At 46.6% G+C, this 22,500-nt stretch overlaps 1 protein-coding gene across 4 annotated transcripts in view; it reads left to right on the forward strand.

The window, feature by feature from the left end:
• LOC143099803 (tomoregulin-2-like) overlaps positions 1–22,500 on the forward strand; it is a 75,607-nt gene that overhangs the window by 39,860 nt on the left and 13,247 nt on the right. For all 4 annotated transcript variants that reach the window (XM_076262723.1, XM_076262724.1, XM_076262726.1 and 1 more), the window contains exon 5: positions 19,516–19,612. In XM_076262723.1, the coding sequence (XP_076118838.1) occupies positions 19,516–19,612 (97 nt within the window). The remainder of the gene's footprint in view (positions 1–19,515; positions 19,613–22,500) is intronic.

A 22,500-nucleotide genomic window follows, 5' to 3' on the forward strand; every position in this document is an offset into this window, starting at 1 on the left:
TGGCGGAGGGAGAGAGATGGAGGGAGGCTGGTGGAGGGAGAGAGATGGAGGGAGGCTGGCGGAGGGAGAGAGATGGAGGGAGGCTGGTGGAGGGAGAGAGATGGAGGGAGGATGGCGGAGGGAGAGAGATGGAGGGAGGCTGGTGGAGGGAGAGATGGCTAAGTTGGAGCTGCACTGGCCTGTGTGGCTCGGTGTGATCAAAATCAAATGTATTTTAATGGCTGGTGATAAATCAGTGGCGAGATGTGGTGGGCATGAATGTGCGGTCAGCCTGGAGACACAGCGCTCCGTGGAGCTGGAGCCCTGGCCAGGTCATGAGTCACGACCACAGAGACCCACGAAAAGCGTCCACTCCAGGGCACACACACGGACAGAAACATGCGACAGTGGGCCGGCCGTCACTGAACATCCATACCAAAAGGCTAACATTGGAGAAGCCCGCAATTATATTTTTTATCTCAACTAAACAATGGCATGAGCTGTACAGGTCAGCCAATAATGTAGAAAGAGGTGCGCATATCTAAATGTTAAAAAAGTAGATGCTGGACTCAAAAAGTGACAATAAAAATGACCAAGAAGTCCGCACACTAGAGCTCCATTAATTTTTTTATTTTTATTCACCACATAAACCACGGAGCTCTAGTGTGCGGACTTCTTTGTCATTTTTACTGTACAGGTCAGCCCTCATCATCAAGATTAAAACAAAACAAGGCTTGGAATATTTCAACTTATGTAGAATGAATCTAGAATACTTTTTGAAATAAATTATGGAAAAAATGAAAATTTTCATGATATTCAATTTTTTTGAGATACACCTACATGATTGACTAACTGATCCACTGGACTGTGCTGGTCCAGACTCAAGTCCAAGTCCATTGGGGGTGAGATACAGGAGAACTACGCTGATGCACGACATCATCCTCGTTAGAGTCAGAGCTGGAGGATTAAGTGTCTGGTCATGTCAGCGGGCAGGCGACGTGACACATCACGCATCTGTGACCTAAGAGAATCACAGAGTCCATTGTATGGGCTTGCTGCTCATTAATGCACTATTTAAAGGAGTAAATAATGGTTTAATTACTGTTGCTGCCCTTTAAGGGAACAGACAGTACTCTTAGCTAATTATCAGTATTTATAGGGTAGTCATTAAAGGCTCGCCCCATCTTTTTTTTTTCTCCGCTGTCACTCTGGTTCTCTCTCTCTTTCTCTCTCTCTCTCTCTCTTTCTCTCTCTCACTCTTTTTTCCTCTCTCAGGCTCTCATTCTAATTCGGCATTCATTCCATGTAGATTGCAAGTGCTTCTCAAGTGCACTTTCTCCTTTCGGTAACACTTTATAATAACTACACACAATTCATCATTTATTAAGCCTTTGTTACTTATTAGTTAATGGTTTGTTCATCATTAGTCATTTCTTGTTCATACATAATTTATCATCAGTAAAGCATTTGTTCACACAATTATAAATGGTTTGTTCATAGTAAATAAGCCTATCCAAAAAATATATTTGTAAGTACATGATTTATACTTAATAAGTAATGAAACAACCACTTATAATGAAATCATTTTCTTATTATAAACCAGTTGCAAACTATTACAAAATGCTTTGTTCATCATTTGTAAAGCATTGTTCCTATGTTAATTCTCATAAATAAAGTATTTGTACACACAGTTATGAATAGTTTGTTCATAGTAAATAAGCCTATATCTAAAATATGTTTATGAATTATTGTTAATACTTAATAAATTATGCAATATACACATGCACTAATGACTAGTTAGGGTGAGGATACATATTTTATAAACCACTTCCTAATACTATAATTCATGATTAACTCAGGGGTTACAAGTGGTTAGTTAATGATATTTTGTGAGCTTATCTAAAGTGAGGGCTTTCTATGCCTTGCAACACATTTTCAAATGAGTTGTAAAGATTACATTCACATTCATTGATTTAGCAGACAAGCGATGTGCACATGTCAATTAAATTGACATAACAGTGAAGGCCGGGAATCGAACCCCTAACTTTTCAGGTACTGCATGCTAGACCTGCTCCTTATCCACTACACTACCTTGGCCCAGATAGAAACCCCTACAACTATGCAAGAGTTTCTGTTTTCTTCTACTACACACTGTTATTAAACATAAACTATTATTAAATGCTGTATTCTTCATTTGTAAAGCATTATTCCTACATTAATTCTCATCTGTAAATCATGTTTACACACAGGTAAAAATGGTTTGTTCATAGTAAACACGCATATCTATATATTTTTGAATTGACTGTTCTAATACCACTGGGCAGATGTAGTGTAGTGGATAGGGAGCTGGGTTAACATGCAGTAACCCATAAAGTTGGGGGTTCAAACCCCGGTGTCCACCAATGTGGCCTTGCACTTTAATTTCACTGACATGTGTAAGTCGCTTTGGGTGAATCTGTTGGCTAAATGAATAAATGCAAGTGTAAACTTTATAACTCATTTGTAAAGGCATAAAACGTCCTCACTTTAGATGAGCTCACAAAATATCATTAACTAACCACTTGTAACTCCTGAGTTTATTTTTAAGATATAGGCTTATTTACTATGAACAAACTATTTATAACTGTGTGAACAAATGCTTTACTGATGATAAATTAGAAATTACTAATGATGAACAAACCATTAACTAATAAGTAACAAAGGCCTAATAAATGATGAATTGTGTGTAGTTATTATAAAGTGTTACCCTACTTTCTCATGCCTTATCTTGGGTGTGTGTGTGTGCATGTGAAATAATTTAAGAAAAGGTAGAGCAGTAAAGCCCAGGTGAAAATAACACTCCTAAATTGCGGTGATTAATCATGTTACCACATTGCCCCTCAAAACTACAACAATATGGATCTCCCCCCAGTTCATTAATCCCTATTACTGTACTCTCAGGTCTCTGTCGTCTGGGCCAATTATGTATTTAATTTCGTTTGATTTCCCCCCTGGTCAATACAAAAGGCCCCTGGTAGCCCCTGGGGACAAGGAGGGAAAAAAACATCTGTTTTTGTTTGTTTGTTCATTTTGTTTTTGTTTGGCTGGCCTTGTTTGTCTTCTATACAGCCACAGTTGACCGCAGTTGATCCCTTTAGCAGTAGCTAGTGGCTACGTCTGGCCTTCTGCTCTTCAGGAGCGCAGCAGGGCCATCGCTGAGGTTCTTCTTTTTCCTCTCCATCTCGCTCCCCATTCGGCTGTCGTGGCGACGGACAGCCACACTGTCTCCTCTGGTCCTCTGGTGTGGAGAGACCTTCGCTGGTCGCTGTGGCATCGCCATGGCAACAAGGTTAGAGGTTTGGGGAAGTGACTAATCTAATCTATCCGTTTGAGTTTCCCTGATAACACTGGACACGGCTGGAATGGCCAGGCAAATAGCATACTGACAGAGAATCATTTTGTGGTGCATGCTAAGTAGAGTGAAAAAAAAACATTGGATTGGATAATTGGATTATCTATGCTATGAGAATAGCCTCAAAATATACAGTATATTTTCTATTATTATTACAGTATTATTCAATCCCTTGTTTTTCCAATTACTGTTATTAATACTAATTCATAATAAGCAGTAAATGCCTCTTATAAATGGTGAAAAACTAGCAGTTGGGTCTTAAGTAGTCCTTTGTATGTGTTTTGTTTTGCTTCTAATAGGCTAATCTAATAGGTCATGGAGCCATACACTGGAAGTGATTAGATTTGGATTGGAAGCTAAGTAAGCACATCTCCCCACCCATACAGAGAGAGAGAGAGAGAGAGAGAGAGAGAGAGAGAGAGAGTAAGAGAGAGAGACATACAGTCCACACACTCAATAATATAAAATATCGCAGAGGGCACCTTCACAAAATCTTTCAAATCCACCCAACATGGAGGTATCTGTATTTGCAAATCCTTTGATAGAATGGCCAAACAGAAGCAGGGAGGTTTCTCTCGCCTAAGATACAAAATAGAACATTGGAAATTGAGTTAGTTCTGTTTGATCCCATCATTGTGATCACAAATACAGTGCCATAGGATTCGGCCCCAGAGTGCATTATAGGCAGAAGCTACTTAAAGCCATCTCACTGGGGCACACAGCCAATTCACACATATATATGTGTGTGTGTGTGTGTGTGTGTGTCTGTAGGAAATGAGACCAGGTTGGAGATGATGAAGGAAAGAGAGAGAGGGGGGGGGGGTCAGCTAGTGCTGGGCCCTGCCTCAGCTGTCTGTCCTGCGTGAGGAAGGGAAGTACTGAGTTACGGCGGGTCACCCAGGGGCCAGAGGGGATTGTTATTATAATTTATTTTGTGTGTATAAAAATAACAACGGGGGACTGAGCTGGAGTGCAGCCGGCACAGTGAGTGCAGAGTACCAACAGTGTGTGTGTGTGTGTGTGTGTGTGTGTACGCACGTAGCAATGAGCATAGCCTACCTCCGTAACAGTTGGATTATGATGAGATTACTGTCTGAAAGTCAGGTGGCACTTTGATTTGCAACTGGGCTGGAAAGAGTAAAAGTGAAATTGCACAACTCCCCCCCCCCCCCCCCCCAATATATCCCTCTGAGTAGATGGGAGGTCATCAGGTGAAGAGCTACTCTGAGGATGAAGATGAACCTTAGCATGCAGATGACACTCCATCCAGCACTGTTTGCCACCCTGCCGAAGCTAACTATATCGATAACAGGAATCACTAGTTTCAAATTGTAGTTAATTAGAACAACATCATCCACAACTGCAGTGTATAGTGCAAGAAGGACTTACAAAGGATTATCAATACCGCCCAAAAAATCACCGACTGTGACCTGCCTTCCCTGCAGGACATCTTCAGTTCCCGCTGTCTCACCAGATCTGCAAACATTTTGAAAGTCCCCTCACAATCCGGTCTTCATATGTTTGCACTGCTGCCCTCCGGCAAACGGTTCATGTCCATCAAAACACACACAAACAGATTCAAAAACAGTTTTTATCCCACCGCAATACGGACACTGAACACTTCCAGACACCCTCACACACGGTCACTTAGAGACTGAGGGCTCTATTTTGCGTCCCAGTGCAATTTACTTTGTATACTCGCGCTTTTGTCTTTCCTATTTTGCAGTCAGCGAATATTGGAATTTTCCCTCCACAGGTACATGCCTGTAAATTAGGGAATTCGATTGCGGCCACGGGGGCGGTTCAGCGAAAAGACGGGGCGTGTTCCGGCGCAAATTTTCACTGTTGATATTTTGCACTTTCAGAAAACAATTCCGCCACAGACCAGGAACTGCCTGGTCTAAAGTCTGTGGCGCAAATGCAGATGCTATTTTAAGGGCGCATGCATGACCACAGGCCTGCAGGAATGAATGCGTTGCACACCAATCTACAGACACCCCCGTGCACAGACGGAAACATTCAAAGCCTTGATAATATTTGTTCATTTCCTGGTTTTGTTCGTGCATTGGTGACCTAAACATTTAGTAGCCTATATAGTACAACATCTACATGCAATATCTTTACAACAACAATGCCTAATTATGACCTATTAATTTGGACAACTTTATACAGCCCTATAAAGGCTAAAGTTACCTTCAGTTTTGTTCTAATTTACCGTTGTGTATGGCTTTAAACATCGCGTGCACTTTAACATCAGCCTAAGTGTAACAGGGTGATCCATAGGAAGGGCCAAAGGGCCAATCACAGTAGCCTGACTACGCCACCCTGAGGCCTAATGCATCAGGGAATCTTTAAGAGATCGTACCTCTAAACAGAGACAGCTCTTTCAGGTTCGTAATTACACAGTGGAGACATGATTCCAGGAAAGCAAAGGATTTATTAATACACAAACGGTTGGGCAGTGGGGATCTGAGGGTGGCAACTATGGACGTCCACACAAATATTTTACATGCAAGCATAAAGAAAGGCTCACCTGTTACACAGCAAAGGCACACCGCAAAGCGATAAGCAATACACAAAACCACACCACACGTATGCTTAGACTAGCCCCCCTCAGAGCCACCTCCCTACTAAATAAACATAAGACAATTCTGACAAATAATAGACAATTCTGCATTACATTTTGTCAAGAGGAAAAATCAATAGCTAACTGTTCCCAACTGAACAGTGATTATAGCGCTGTGAACGCTCCTGGCTGCGCCTGGCAAATACGCCACCATAATAGCAATCAGCTATGGAACAAGCATGCCTGTTGTTAAAGGGAATGTGAGATGACGCTCTGATTGGTTTATTGTAAGTTACGCCCAAACCACACCCATGATTAATGTAGCTACTTCAGACCACCCCATTTTAGATTTGCGTCGGGCGCAACAGTCAATTATCCCGCCGGTAAGATAGCATCAGCGCCCAAGATCCGCCCACAAAGTCACTTGCGTTTTGCGCAAAGACACTTCCGTTTCAGACCATTAAAATAGGGCCCTGAGGGCCAGATGTACGTACATTTGCGAACATAGCGTTATCATAGCGTCGTATTTATCAAACTTTCAATCCAAAGTGTAAACTGCGCTTTCTCTGCCTTTCTCCACCCATTACCGCAATTTACGAACGTCCACAACTGAACGGTTACGGCAGAGCCTACATACAAGCGCAGTTGAATAAAGTTAACTGAACAACATTCAAAAAGAATCAAACGTTTAGCGATCATGATAAGATGTCAACAAGCAGAGAGATAATGAAGAGCAGTAGTTCTACTCAAACTACTTGTGCACGTAGGTTATGGAAGATTGGTCAAATCTAGCAAGTAGGAAAGTTTAAGTGAATGACGTGAAAGTGAAAGTAAGACATTCGAAAGGCCAGCGAAAGTTAAGGTTACTTTTGATAGTACTACTTAAAAAAAACTGGTGTTCTAAATAGCGATTCTGTTGTCTTTGAAAGGTTCTCTTATTGACGCATTGAACTGCAATTTGGATTAACAACTGCTTTTACAAGGCAGAAGTATTTAGGCGCAGAATAGACGTGCGCTTTTACGAGCAGTCTTTGTACATACCGCGGAATACATAATTAGGCGATATTTACGCTTCCCCTCCCATCTTTTTACGCTAAACTCCCACTTTCCTCTGGATCCTCCTATGAATGCATATGCATGACACGAAAAACGCAATGTGCCCTTTTCAGCTCCCGCGACAGGCAGTTTGCGCTTTAACATCTTAGCGGCCTGTTTGTACATACCTCGCAATGATTTTACACGCGCGTTGCGAAACAAATACGCCTGAAGTGGGCCAAAAGCATTAGTACATCTGGCCCTGAGCCCCTCTGTGTGTCGGACTGTATGCACTTTTTGCACTTTTCCCCATTCTATCTCACTGTCACTTTAAAACATGCACTGGAGTATGTATGTGAATGTGGGGATAATGGCAGGGTAGAGAGGGGGGCAGTCTGTGAACAGCTGGACATGTATATTTTGTATTGTCTTACATTATTTTAGAACTATATTTTTTTAATCTGTAAGCACCAAGAGGACTGCCATCCAATTTTGTTGTATTCTGTGCAATGGCATTAAAGAATTCTATTCTATCATACTATAAGAAAAAACACATGAAAAACAATATTGATTTTCACGTTCAGAGCGATTTTGAAAATGATGGAAACCTGACACCCACTCAGAAATCCATTGAATTTAAAAAAATCACATGAAGAAGATTCCTTATTGTTGCTCAGTGTGGGGCTTCATAGCTCTAGCTCTAGCATGCACAAGCCTTTAAACCTCTACTGATCTGATTCCACATAGTGGCATAGGAGAGGTGAAGTCACATGAGCATCTCTGATCTCCATCGGACGGTCACCTCTGATATAAGCATAGAACACAGTGCATAATCCTGTGCGCCTGTACACATCATCAATCTAAAACCACACAGATCCTCTTACACTGCACTCATTCAGATTCTGGACTCTCCAGCTCAACTTATATCACTGTTTTTTTTATGACTGTTTTTTTTTTTTTTACTACTACGTCACAATCCCAGGAGATTAGCCACTCAGTGTTTTGAAATCTAAACATCTTAGGGGCTGTTTGTTTGCAGAGCCGCTAGCTGCAGCTCTGAAAGGCCTGATTCATCCTGGGAGATTTGAGCCAAAAATCCAGTGAGGTGAAGGAGGTTGTTTATTAGTTTATTAGTTGTGTTTGTATTGGAACAGATGAGAGTACAGTTGCAAAGAGAGAACCCCCCCCCCCCCCCCCCCCCACTGTGATGGAGGAGGTTGTTTGCACTTCTGCCAGGTGCTCTCCTGAGCCATGGGAAAGTAATAGTGTTGTTGATACAGGCTGAATTCAGTATGGATAATGTCGGTGTAAGATGGTGCTTAGGTTTACAAGCCTTTGGGAAAAAAGAAAACACTTTAGTTTGAAAGCATGTGTTTGTCCTTTGGATCTATTCAATAAGGCTCAAACAGACCTTCCACAAACTGTTACTGAACACACCTGATCCCAGCACTGTTGGTAGAGCTGATTGTTTCAGGGGGATAAAACTGAAAATAATAAGATGTCTTCCAAAGATACATATACATACAGAACATGTATTGATTTTATTATAAATACTATATATGTATGCATGTATGTAGAAATATGCACACAAATAATACATACATATAATATACTAATATATACATATATTGATTTTGTGATTGAACCTTTTTTTCCCACACACCACCTTAGAAATGATTGCTGTGTGGCTGGCTTGCCTTGCTTTAATAGCAGGATGGAGCATACTGGAGCAGCTGCCGAGAGCTATGCTAATTGTTAATGCTGAGGACCTCCTCAGTGGTGGAACCCTCTCCCACCTGGGCCTTGAGGAGGCAATGGGGGATTGAGACGAGACCACACTGTTATGGAGAGGTTCAGTGTGTGTGTGTGTGTGTGTGTGTGTGTGTGTGTGTGTGTGTGTGTGTGTGTGTGTGTGTGTGTGCTAGAAAGTGAGGCTGAGCGAAGGCGCTCTGTCCCTGGTGGATACAGGGGAGATCTGTTTATATATTGACTGCTAGTTTTTAAGGAGCTCCTGAGGGGCGCCTGTGCTGAGGAGGCCTAATCTAATCTTGGCTTGTGTCCCCTGGTGATGGTTCCTCTGTGTCCCCTTAGCCGGGGAAAGTTCCTTTTGACGCAATACACAAGAAAATATGAGGCATGAGCAGTCGCCTCTGTTTGCTGTCACTGCGTGATGGCTTTATCCAGCTAGCTGCCAGCGCTCAGAGCTAAAACTGGAATCAGTTCCATATCAAATCACATGCAAGCATAAGGAAACTGTGAGCTTGATAAATGTTGACAAGGCAGCGTATGACATCAGCAGTTACGCAATCACAATCACATTTGTTTTGGAGAACAACATTTTACCAAGCGACGCACAAATGTGATAAATGATGAATTAGCAGCCCCTTGTGAATACTTGTTAAATAACTGAAGCATCAAACGTTTGCAGAGCCTCCGAACGGTGACTGGTGACTCACGGAGCGAGCTGCTTTAATAATTAATCAGCCATGTTTGCAGTGCTCTGCAGTCACCCACCCACCCCCCACACACACATACACCCTCCTGAGGATGACACCGGGTCACTTCTTTACAGCAGGGCCCCTGCCTGGCTGTTACATCCTCTGGCCTCTCACTGTCCTCTGAGAGTGGGGGGTGTGGTGGTGTGGGGGTGGTGGCGTGAGCCGGCGCAAGTGCCCGGGAGCGGGCAAGAGCGTGAGGGTGAACTCCCACACAGCATTCGCCAAACAAGCAGGATAGAAACAGTTTGAAATCTCACAGGAGACCGGGAGAAAGAGAGAGGGGTGGAAGGAAAGAGTGAGAGAGGGAGAGAGAAAGAGAGAGAGAGAGATGGAAAGAGAGGGGAGAGAGAGTTTATAGGAAAGTGGCCATGCCATGGCCAGGATTAACAAGCCAAAGGCCAAAAAAAACATGCCTGGCAAGGAGCGATGCCCGACAGAGCTGGGCACTGCAGCCATGCCCATCTCATGTCCCCCCCCCCGCCTGGCAAGAGCGTAGCACCACACCTGGACGGGCCTCACGAGGACAGGAGAGGCAGGAGCCTCTTATGTAGCAGGGAGAACTTAATTGAGGGCTCGACGACAATGTGAGGTCAGCTACGCTAAATCACCCTGAACAGATTTATCGGCCAACGCAGAGATAATTACGGTTTGCTGCCGAGTCGAAATTAGCGGGCAGCGGGCATCTCAGAATTGAAGGGGACGTATGCTTGTGTTTGTGTGTTCACCAAAAGAAAGCCGCTGAAGGCATTACTGGAGGAGCACAGACATCTGGCACTCACTCAAATAGGACAATGCAGGATTCTATATTCAGTATAAAATGGTAGTTCTACTCTACACAGCCTGTATCATTTACCGTGAGAAACACCTAACACAGATTTTTCCCCTGGTAGACGCGAGCACTCTCTCTGTCCCCCCTCTCTCTCCTCTCCTCTCTCTCCCTCTCTCTCCCTCTCCTCCTCTCTCTCCTCTCCTCTCCTCTCCTCTCCTCTCATGTCTTCCCTCCAGAGGTCTGCCCCTGCTTTTGTGTGTGTGTGTGTGTGTCAGTGTGTGTGTGTGTGTGTGTGCATGTGTTTGTGTGTGTGTGTGTGTGCATGTGTGTGTGTGTGTGCGTGTGTGTGTGTGTGTGTGCGTGTGTGTGTGTGTGTGTGTGTGTGTGTGTGTGTGTGTGTGTGTGTGTGTGTGTGTGTGTGTTTATTTTTTTCTTTCCTGTTCCCAAAGCTTTCATGGCTACAAGCCGTAAAACAGCATTCAGCCGTGTTTTACTCTCCCCATCATCCTATCTGCTCGCTAATGCGTGAATCGGAGAAGTGGAAAGAGGGATGGGGGGATGGAGGAGGGATGGGGGGATGGAGGGGGGGTGGGGGGGGCGTCAGCAGGGCGAGACGCCAAGCTTGCTCGCTCGGCGCGGCTCTAATGCAGCGTCCAGTGTCTCCGCAGCCTCTCTCTCAAACCCTCCCATCAGCCGAGTCCTCCATTCCTAGCCTGCAGAAAGTGACACTTTATTGACTGAGCATTGATCGCCATTGTGCTGGATAGTGTTTTTCACCTTGCCCCATTCTCTGTCTCTCTCTCTCTCTTGCTCACTCTCTTTTGTTGTGTTCTCTCTCTCTCTCTCTCTCTTGCTCACTCTCTTTTCTTGTGTTCTCTCTCTCTCTCTGTCTCTTTCTGTTTCTCGTGCCTCCTTGCCTTGTCTCTTCTCTGTTTCTCTCTCTTTCCTCTCTCTCCATCCATCTTACTTGCTCTCCGTCGTTCTTTGTTTCAGGTGTTGTTCCTTAACTTTCACGCCGTGTGCCTCACCATCATCTCTCCCTTCCTCCCTGAGCACTCTCTTGTTATCTCCCTCTTTTATATTCTCTCTTTCTCTCTTGCTCCCTCGTTTCCTCTCAGCTCTCCTTCTCTCCTCATCATGCTTTTTTTCTTCCTCTGGTCCTCATTCTCTCTCCCCACCTGTATTCTACATGCCCCCACCCCCCTCCACCCCCCTCCACCCCCCTCCACCTCCTCTCCGCTCCTCCAGTCTTTCCTACAGTAGCACCACAGAGAGCAGAGCAGGTAAAGTCTGCACTAAACCCCACTAGGCCCCAGCCTCACGGTGGAAAGAAGAGCCTCTTAATGGGGGTGGGGGGGTAATGATCCTCCCACAGAGAAGCCCTCCCTGACACTATAACCAGTCTGGGCGCGTTGATGAGAGATTCTCGTGGCGCTGATCTCAAATCAGTTTTCTACCCCAGGCTCTTCTCCCTATGCATCGAGAGCAATGATAACGGGAGGCGAGATAAAACTCTGCTGAATGCACATCATGTGTGATGTTGGGCAGCCATGCTGATGGGTGCCCATCTGAATTCTGTATGTATCTAGATGACAAATTTCTTTGCTGTGTATTTGGATCAGCCTCATGTACACACATGGGCATATGGCGCGTATTCCAAGTACATCTGTGTTTGTTTGTGTGGGCTGCAATGTCGTTAGACTGCTGATGCCAGAGCTTGACTTGCAGGGGTCTGCGGTTCACCCCACCATCTCCGGCACAGTAAGAGCGGTGGCTCGTCCCCAGAACCCTCACTGCCACCCCGCTGGTGTGTGCGAGCGTGCACGCGCAAAAAGCCTGCCAGAGAGCAGCGCCTAATCCCATCAAAGCCGGGAAAAATGAAGTTTTAAGCCCTAATTCCTCTACTAATTCTTTCGCCTTAATCCATTCAAGGAGGGTGACCCAGTTTGGACCCAGCTCAATGCTGGCTCCCAATTTTCATTTCGTTTCCCACATACCCCCCCCCCCCCCACACACACACACACACCACCACCACCATCCCTCCAACCGTAGCGCCCACTCTCCCGGTGTCCTTCACGCGAGTCCTCTCGAAAAACATGTCAGATGGCAAAGAGAGGGTCCTCAGTGGGTGCGTCGGTGCTCGGCTTCACTTCGACGAAATGAGACGAGACGCCTTTGCTATCTCTCTCCCTTCCTCCCTCGTGCCCTGGCATTCGCGGTAATTACATGTGTAATTGGCCACGAGCTGAGGTGTGCTTCCCCAACGCCTGTCAAACTCCAACGGAAGCTCAGAGGGGCCAAACTCCAACGGAAGCTCAGAGGGGCCAAACACGCTCTTTTCTCTTCTCTTTTTTTCTCCCTCTTTCTTTTTTTTGTGTGAGAGCTCCGCTTGACATGGGCACCTGTCCACTCAAAGGGCCCATCGGGCTGGAGTGGGACATTTAAGGCCTTCGTCATTGTGTGTGGACGGCTAGGGCGTTGGCGAAACCAAGTGAGACTCGCTATGTTTCCTGTTCCCCGGCAAGAGACTCGTTAAGCATTTGGGGTCATCATGGAAAGGGCACAGAGCTGGATTCTCAAGGGTGCCTCTGAGGACAGACTCATCAACAATGGCCTTCTGGACTATAGCTGAGCCATTTTCTCGGTGCATTAGCCAACAGAAGTGCATTCTGTTTTCGAGCCTAATCTCAGTGCTTAATGTTAAGATCAATACATTTTTTATGATGTCCCTCTCTACCAACTCCAGCTTTTATTTTCCTTCACACCCTTCCTATGTGGCATCAGCGACAGGCACTTTAAATGCCATCTGTCATATTGACCAGCTCTGTGTTCATAGAGCTATGGATGCACAAATGTCAAATTTCAAAACATTCCCCACTGTCCTCCCAGTGTCTCTGCCATATTGATCGTGCAATCGATGAGTGACCTTGAAATCTATAAAAGACACAAATTGACCTACGGTATGTGGTCTTCATGCATCCTAGAACATCCACTATTGTCCATGCCAAAAGCAGAGAGCGTGTCCTCCTCTGACACTCTCTCTGGGTAAATCTAGCTAGCCTCAGGCAAGGTGCTACTCTCCTCACAGTTGCATTTGAATTACTGTCAGGGACCCACAACAGGCCGTTTGCTCTCCATGGCTGTAGCCAAGCTGTATTAAGCGAGTGCCAGCTCGGCTGATTGTTCACAGTGTGGTGACAGGATGGGGAGATACTGCATTTGCTTGCCAAATGGAGCTGTCAGGTTGAGCGGAATTAGTCACCGTAGACGTTCCCCCATCGCTTCCGAAAGGTTATTCAGCGCTCCCCTCCCAAACACGTTTGATAACGGCAGACAGGCGACAAATCTGGCACCTGAGAGCTCGCCACGCGTCCGCATCCCCCCACCCCACCCTCCGTGCATCGCTAAGGTCACTCAGCGCTGTGTGGGGGAGCGGGGTGGGCTCCATTCATCATCACGTTGACAGGCGGTGGAGTGTCTCAAATATCTCTCTCTCTCTTTTCCTGCTCTCTCTGCTTATCTATCTCTCTATCTCTCCCTCATGTTCCCCTGTCTCTGACCTTCTCTCTTTATCGCTCTCTAAACTCTCTCCCTTTTCCTTCCTCTCTATCCTTTTCTCCCTATTACTCCTCTCTCTCTCTCTCTCTCTCTCTCTCTCTCTCTCTCCCATTAGGCACATGTGCACAGATTGTGGCACAGGCGTTCTCTGGGTCTCTTGTCTCTCATCACTCCTGGCCCACATCCTGTCGTGCCTCTCCTTCCCTGCCCTGTGTGTCTCTCTGTTTCCCCCGTTGGCATGGCGATATGTCGACTGACTGTGTGTCACTTCTCATCCGCTCCATAAGTTAAAAGCTGCAGCTGTGTGTCACTACTCATCCGCTCCATAAGTTAAAAGCTGCCGTCACAATTGAAAGCATGAGGGCCGGGGGGAAGGTGGGTGCGGAGTGGGATGGATGGGGGGGGGGGGGTGAACACACTTCTGGTCAGGGAAGATCGATAGTTGAAGAGAGGCCATGTTACACAGAGGAAATGGGGATAATTACTGCTGCTCCCACCCCACACATTCACATGGGCACACTCAAAAACCACACACACACACACACACACACACACAAACATACACACACATACAACTACACACATACACACACAAACATACACACACATACAACTACACACACACACACACACACACACACATACACAAACACATACAAGCACACACACACACACACACACACACACACACACACACACACACGCATAATTTCCAGTGACCTGATCCCAGGGATTAGCCAGACCCATGGGGAACTGCCTACCACAGTAACTCAGAGGTAATGCTTTGACGAGATAGTGTGTGGATTTGATTGTAAGCTCTATTGGGTTAAAGTTAGCCCATGTACTCCCATGCCCAGTATACCGCTCTGTCCTCTCGCTTGCGGTATGGCCATTTGCAGCGACGGTGTCATGGAAACCACGACACTCAGCCCCCCAACACCCCCCCCCCCCCCCACCAACCCCCGTTTCCCTCTAAAGAGTAGCTTACAGCACTGGCAGAACTAATAGCTGGTGTGTCTGAGCAGGTGAACTTTGCTGTAGGTCATTAGAGGACAGTGAAAAGCAGGTTCAGGCCACTGGTCTTGCAGCTGCTGCAGTAGCAGTGTTCAGTGTTCAGTGTTCAGTGTTCGGTGTTTGGTCCTGTCTGGTCAGCTGTCAGACACCCACTTTAGGGCCAGCACAGGTCTGCTGTCAGATCCTTTGGCGGAAGAGCTCAGAGCTTGGCTAGGCCATTCAGACCAGAGCTGTTTTTCTTTTCTTTTTTTGTGTGTGGGGGGTGTGGGCATGGTTGTTTTTTGTGTGTGGGGGGTGTGGGCATGGTTGTTTTTTGTGTGTGGGGGGTGTGGGCATGGTTGTGTGTGTGTGTGGGGGGTGTGGGCATGGTTGTGTGTGTGTGTGGGGGGTGTGGGCATGGTTGTTTGTTTGTGTGTGGTGGGTGTGGGCATGGTTGTGTGTGTGTGTGGGGGGTGTGGGCATGGTTGTTTGTTTGTGTGTGGTGGGTGTGGGCATGGTTGTGTGTGTGTGTGGGGGGTGTGTGCATGGTTGTGTGTGTGTGTGGGGGGTGTGGGCATGGTTGTTTTTGTGTGTGGGGGGTGTGGGCATGGTTGTGTGTGTGTGGGGGGGGTGTGGGCATGGTTGTGTTTTTGTGTGTGGGGGGTGTGGGCATGGTTGTGTGTGGGGTGTGTGGGCATGGTTGTGTGTGGGGGGGGTGTGGGCATGGTTGTGTGTGGGGGGTGGGGGCACTGGGGGGTGTGTGTGTGTGGGGGGTGTGGGCATGGGGGGTGTGGGCATGGTTGTTTGTTCGTGTGTGGGGGCTGTGGGCATGGTTGTGTGTGTGTGTGGGGGGTGTGTGGGCATAGTTGTTTTTCCTGTCGTACTTGCGTACAATCTACAAAGTCCAGACTTCATCTGCAAGGCCGCGGCACTCTTGCCAAAACTAAGACAAGAAGCAGCATCCCCATGAAAAACAAGCCATCCCAGGAATCACTGATTCTCTTTAATCACCAGAGCACATGTTCATACACAGACCAGGCACTTTGGACTATGTTCCCCTTGCGAATCAAACGCACCCTGGGAACATGGCAACTCAAGACGTAATGAGCTTCACCTTGTTGTTAATTATGTGCTTCAAACGAAAGTGAGTGTGTTTTTTTTCCCATGAAGTCACAACTTCTCGCATCCTGGGCTTGATTGTTAGCTCTTCACCGCAGATGGGTTTGGGACTCGGTGGTGTTGGCACAATCGTTTTTTTGCCGCCTGCCATCTGTCTCATAAGCGTCGTCTCCGACGGGGCGTCTTTGAGAAAAGGCCATCGCGAAGTGCTCTCCATTAACACTGCGATTAATTTGGCACCGCCATCAACAGGTTGCTTTGTTATCAAGGTGTCTTCGTCGCACTGCTGTGGGTGTTTTCTTCTGTGTCTGTGTGTGTGTGTGTGTGTGTGTGTGTGCGAGAGTAAGAAAGATACTGTGAGCACACATAGGACATGCAGAGATGCCAAGAAAGTAAGTGAGAGAAAGAGAGAGAGAGAGAGAAAGAGAGGGAAAAAGAGAGAGAAGGAGAGACGAGTGGACGAGGGTGTAGATAAAGGACACGAGAGGTCAACTGTTTTGAAGAGCACAGCTTGCTGCAGCACCCTGGCATTCAAGGTGATTTGGCAGTCCGGGTATGCAGTCTCACCTTATGGCCCGCCGGAGAAATGTCCCGAGGTCCACGACCGTCTTCATGAATACACAATCACGCGCCGCGACCGTCTCCATGAATACACAATCACACGCCGCGACCGTCTCCATGACTACACAATCACACGCCGCGACCGTCTCCATGACTACACAATCACACGCCGCGACTGTCTCCATGAATACACAATCACACGCCGCGACCGTCTCCATGACTACACAATCACACGCCGCGACCGTCTCCATGACTACACAATCACACGCCGCAGCAGCGGGCGGATATGCATCACTGCCCAGGCGCCGGGAAACCATGGAAAAGTGAACACACACACTCGTGTGCATTCAGTAGCTACTGCACTGCCAGCCTCTCTCTCTCTCTCACACACACACACACACACACACACACACACACACACACACACACACACACACAAACACACACACACGTGCGAGCACAAAATACACACACTCACACACACACACACACACACACTTACATACACATACACATACACATACACATACACATTCTCCCAGCCAAGTCCTGAGGGCCAGACAAAGGTTCAAACAAAGAGAGGGAAAAAGGCTGAACTTCGCGAATATTCTCTCCAGCTCTTTGATCACAGCAAAGGACAGGGAAGCTTGGGTAGGGAGCCAGCACCCAGCTAGGAGAGAGAGAGAGAGAGAGAGAGAGAGAGAGAGAGAGAGAGAGAGAAAGAGAGAGAGAGACCCACATGAGCAGAGAGAGAAAGATTACAGAAGCATTAGGCATGATAGAACAGTGAAAGCCAGACAAAACCATCTCAAGGAAACATAAATAAAACACCTCAATTTAAATATCCATACTGGAAATAAACACTTTGACAAGCCGATCGAAGCAAAACAAGTCTGCAATTGTAGTGCACAACATGCCACTGCTTTGTTGTGGAATGAAAATAATATGGCTGTTAAAGATATCTCTCGCCTGTCTGATCTCTCTCTCTCTCACTCACACACACACACATACACACTCTCTCTTTCTCTCTCACTCACACACACACACACACACATACACACACACTCTCTCTCTCTCCGCTTGCCTCACGGGTCTAAGTGTTAAAAATAGCGCGTCGTAATGGAGGACTGGGATCGGGAGAGAGGGACTGGGATCCTCGGAGGAGGGAACGCAATTTAAATTCCGCGGAGCTCCGGATTGCTTTTCCCGCCGGCTGATGATGGGCGCGATACGCGATCGCAGGAGCCAAGGCCTCCCTCGCTCCCCTCACCCCACAACCCCCCCCCCGCCCGCGAGGCGCCGGCACACCAAATAAGAACCCATCAGGAGGAAATGAAGGAGGGAGCTCAGGCGAGATCAGTGGGGGGATTTGGAAAGCGTGAGAGAGCGCGAGACAAAGAGAAAATGAGGAGCCACCAACGCCACGGCTCCCGCCTGACATCGCCATCGCTGCCGTCGTCATCGTCATCACCGCCGACAACCCCCCTTTCTTATCTTCTTTTATCTTTTTAGCTGCTGCCCTCTTCACATGTGCTCTACGTGTGAATGGAGGCAGAGAGATGCATACGTTCATGCACTCAAGCACATAGACACACATGACGTGACTGAGCATATAAGAGCATGTTTGAAGGTGTGAGTGCATACTAGTGTCTATTTGTATGATGCACCTTGGAACAGTATGTGATTGAGTATGTGTACAGTATGCCACAGTTCATTTATATGTACTAGTGCAGTGCCCGTTCAAACATGCTATTCCTTTAGCCCAATTACATGCCTGCAGGTAGGCCTGCTTTGAAAATAGAATAGGGAAAAACATAATTCCAGGTAAGCATTCAATAATGAATAGGCCTACAGATAATATAATAATATAATAAAAGAAATAGTAGTGGCAGCCGTGGCCTACTGGTTAGCACTTCGGACCTGTAACCAGAGGGTTGCCGGATTGAACCCCGCCCAGTAGGAACGGCTGAAGTGCCCTTGAGCAAGGCACCTAACCCCTCACTGCTCCCCGAGCGCCGCTGTTGATGCAGGCAGCTCACTGCGCCGGGATTAGTGTGTGCTTCACCTCACTGTGTGTACACTGTGTGCTGTGTGTGTTTCACTAATTCACGGATTGGGATAAATGCAGACCAAATTTCCCTCACGGGATCAAAAGAGTCCTTATACTTATACTACTTAATACATGTGAAGTGAGCAGAATTTAAGCATGGCTACATGTGACATTTTTTACAAATCAAAATTACATAATCCTAACAGCTGTTTTGAGTCAAGGATATATGCTTAGCCTATTGAATAACTTGATGATAGAGAAAACAAACCATTTTGTGGAATGATGCATCATATAAAATTTGCAACGGTGTGACTCAAAAACAGTCTCTGGTGGCCTATAAGTGACATCACACTCTGTCTGCCACTCGTTGCTTGTCGCTGGTTATGCTTTGCATGTGTGGCATTCTGAGACGTTCTTTAATTCGGGACCATCATCGCTCGTTTCAATTTAGGACCTTGCTGTTCGAAGTGTCCGATTATTGCACATCATTTTTTACGTCATTTTGAAGAGCCACTGCATACCTGTGTGTCTTGGCGTGTTGTTGCAAAATCCGCGGAGTTCACTCTATTGTTGAGGTCAGACATGTTAAGTTTTTACTCGTTGCACACTGATCCAGCTCTGCCAAAGCCCTGCTTCTATCCTCACTGGTAGCTTACAGTACAGTGGTGTGTTGGAGGGGGAGTGGCTAGCAGCGAAAGCCAGTGTGCTTCTTTTACCGATATATTTAACGATATCTTTTGCATTTCTTATTCAAACAACGTCACAGACACACAGACGCTTCTTGCTTTATAGATAGATGTGTGCCTGTATCCATGGCCATGAATGCTCCTGAGAACAAAAATGTGTGTGTGTGCATAGTGCCTGCGTGCGTGCGTGCGTCTGTGTGTGTGTATGTGTGTGCACGTGCCTATGGACATTTGAGTGTCTGTATCCACATCTGTGTGTACGCTGCTGCTGAGCACAGTGTCTCCGTGTCATTTCCTGTGTCCTTGGCAGGTGGCGAGGGCTCGGCGGAGAACGGTCAAAAGGAAACGTCCACCTGCGACATCTGCCAGTTTGGGGCAGAGTGCGACGTGGACGCCGAGGACGTGTGGTGAGTCACGGGGAAGGCGAGGTAGCAGAGGAGTGGGGGGGGGGGGGACTTTGTGGGGGTGTGAAAGGATTTGAGGGGGGCAGTTGGGAAGGCCGCTGAGGAGAATGAGGTGTCAGAACCAGCCCATCTGGACATGAGCAGCAGCTAACAATAGAGCTGGCGAACAGCAGAGAGTGGACAGTTTGATGCTGACGGTCTAGCCCCAGAGCGGGTTCACTCTGTAAGACACCTGGAAGTTGAATAAGTATCTGAATATTTAAAGCCTTGTTATGCTGAGTTTCTTTGACCTTGTATAACAATCCCATTTAGTTGTTTTACCTGATATAGCCTAAATGGGATTCATGTATAAAGTAGTGTAAAGGTTTTTGAAAGTAACTTATTTTTATATAGCCTGGCATATTGTCATGCATTTGTTAGCAAGCTAGCTATCTACTAGTTAAAGTAAATGGGGCTCATTGGTCTTACACAAAACCTGTGATGCCTCTTGAAGAGAGACAGAGAAGACTACATACTGAGCCCACAGGGTAGGCCTACTATATATTTGGCACATCAGAGAAGACTACATACTGAGCCCACAGGGTAGGCCTACTATATATTTGGCACATCAGAGAACTTTTACAAGATGCAGTATATGCCCTTGAGACATCAGGCTGTTTAAGATGCTAAGCTAACTAGTTACTTAAAAATGCACGCTAAGATGCCACTGAGCAGCCAGCTAGCTGAGTGCAACCCTCTGACTCTGACCAGACTTTCAGATAATCACATTCTTTCATCCCGATTCAGAATGAAAGGCCTGTGCACGGTTGTTGTTTTTTTCTCTCTCTCTCTCTTTCTCTCTCTCTCTCTCTTTCTTTGATTTGGCCCTCGCCACGGTTCAGCAATCACGCCGCTTCTGATTTCCCTAACAGGGCGAGCCGTCCCCGCTAATTGAGTCGGGCCCGCGACCGCAACGGGTGTGCAATGAGTCTGTCTGGGGACGGATGATTGATTGCGGGGCGAACAGGGAGGGACGCGGCGAGGGGCACAGTCATAGCGATTCTATCTTTATTTAAGAGAGACTCCGGCAAACAGCAGCTGCTTCCCATCGCATTTCTGTGGTGAGCTTTTTTATTTATCTGTCGTCTTCTGGGGTAGGGGAGTACGGGTGGGTGGATTTGAGAACTTTCTAGAATACAACTTTTGACAGACAAGACATGGACTTGAGGGAGAATGGGCACGAAACAACCCCTAGGTAAATGGAGATTGAGTATCGCGTGGGTTGGGTGTATTGTTACAAAGGCTAATGGAGGGGGGCCTGAGAAGGTATTTATAGAGCCCAAGAAGGCTCAGGATGTGAAGAATCAGAATCAGAGAGAGCTGTTTATCTCTATCAAGACTGAAAGTGCCCTTTGTTGCATGAAACAGCCACGTAAACAGTACTCCCTTCATGTCTCAGAAATGAAAAGCCTTCTAAGCAATAATTTATTTGTAATGTACCAGTATACACATAAGCAATTACTTTGGGTGGGTATTTGAGAAGGTCATGATTTCGCATTCAATCTTTTCTTCGAGATTTCCAGTGCTCAGGTTTTATACAGGAACACCTTCAAACAGGTCCCCTGAGACTGGAATTGTTCCCTAAATTCAAGTATTAATCCTGGCCATTACTGTTTTGCATTACAATATGAGATTGCCTGCTAACAGTGTGGTGGTGTTTTTTTTATGTTGGTGCAGTGAGAAATTATTGGAGGATTAGAGAAGGGTACAGTAAGGGGTCAGATTAGAGAAGGGTACAGTAAGATGAATGAGTTGCTGGACACCCTGTACCTTTCTGCTCTCTCATCATCTGATCCAGGGGTCAGATTAGAGAAGGGTACAGTAAGGGGTCAGATTTGATGTTTTGCTTGGAATGGCAATGAGAAGATGAGGCTTAGTGAATCACTGATCCTAAATCAGATAGTCCTTTCAGAACTGTGTATATTTCACATGTATTTTATATTTCACATTCTGCATTGCAGAACATCGCAAGGTAAACATGATCCTCAGTGGCTCTCCGGGGTCCCCCTTCATGAGAAGTTAGTCTACACACACACACACACACACACACACACACACACACACACACACACACACACACACACACAGACACACACACACACACAGACACACACACACACACACACACACACACACACACACAGACACACACACACACACACACACACACACACACACACACACACACACAGACACACACACACACACACACACACACACAGACACAGACACACACACACACACACACACACACACACACACACACACAGACACACACACACACACACACACACACACACACACACACACACAGACACACACACACACACAGACACACACACACAGACAGAGACACAGACACACACACACACGCACACAGACACACACACACAGACACACACACACACACACACACACACACAGACACAGACACAGACACACACACACACACACACACACACAGACACACACACACACACACACACACAGACACACACACACACACACACACACACAGACACACACACACACACACACACAGACACACACACACACACACACACACACAGACACAGACACACACACACACACACACACACACACACACACACACAGACACACACACACACACACACACACACACACACACACACACACACAGACACACACACACACACAGACACACACACACAGACACAGACACACACACACACACAGACACACACACACACACACACACACACACACACACACAGACACAGACACAGACACACACACACACACACACACACACACAGACACACACACACACACACACACACAGACACACACACACACACACACACAGACAC

The sequence above is a fragment of the Alosa pseudoharengus genome, unplaced genomic scaffold (assembly GCF_046254945.1).
Source record: "Alosa pseudoharengus isolate Yale_2024_CS ecotype anadromous, Long Island Sound unplaced genomic scaffold, YU_APseudo_1.1 YU_APseudo_1.1_scf_3, whole genome shotgun sequence".
Classification (NCBI taxonomy): domain Eukaryota; kingdom Metazoa; phylum Chordata; class Actinopteri; order Clupeiformes; family Clupeidae; genus Alosa; species Alosa pseudoharengus.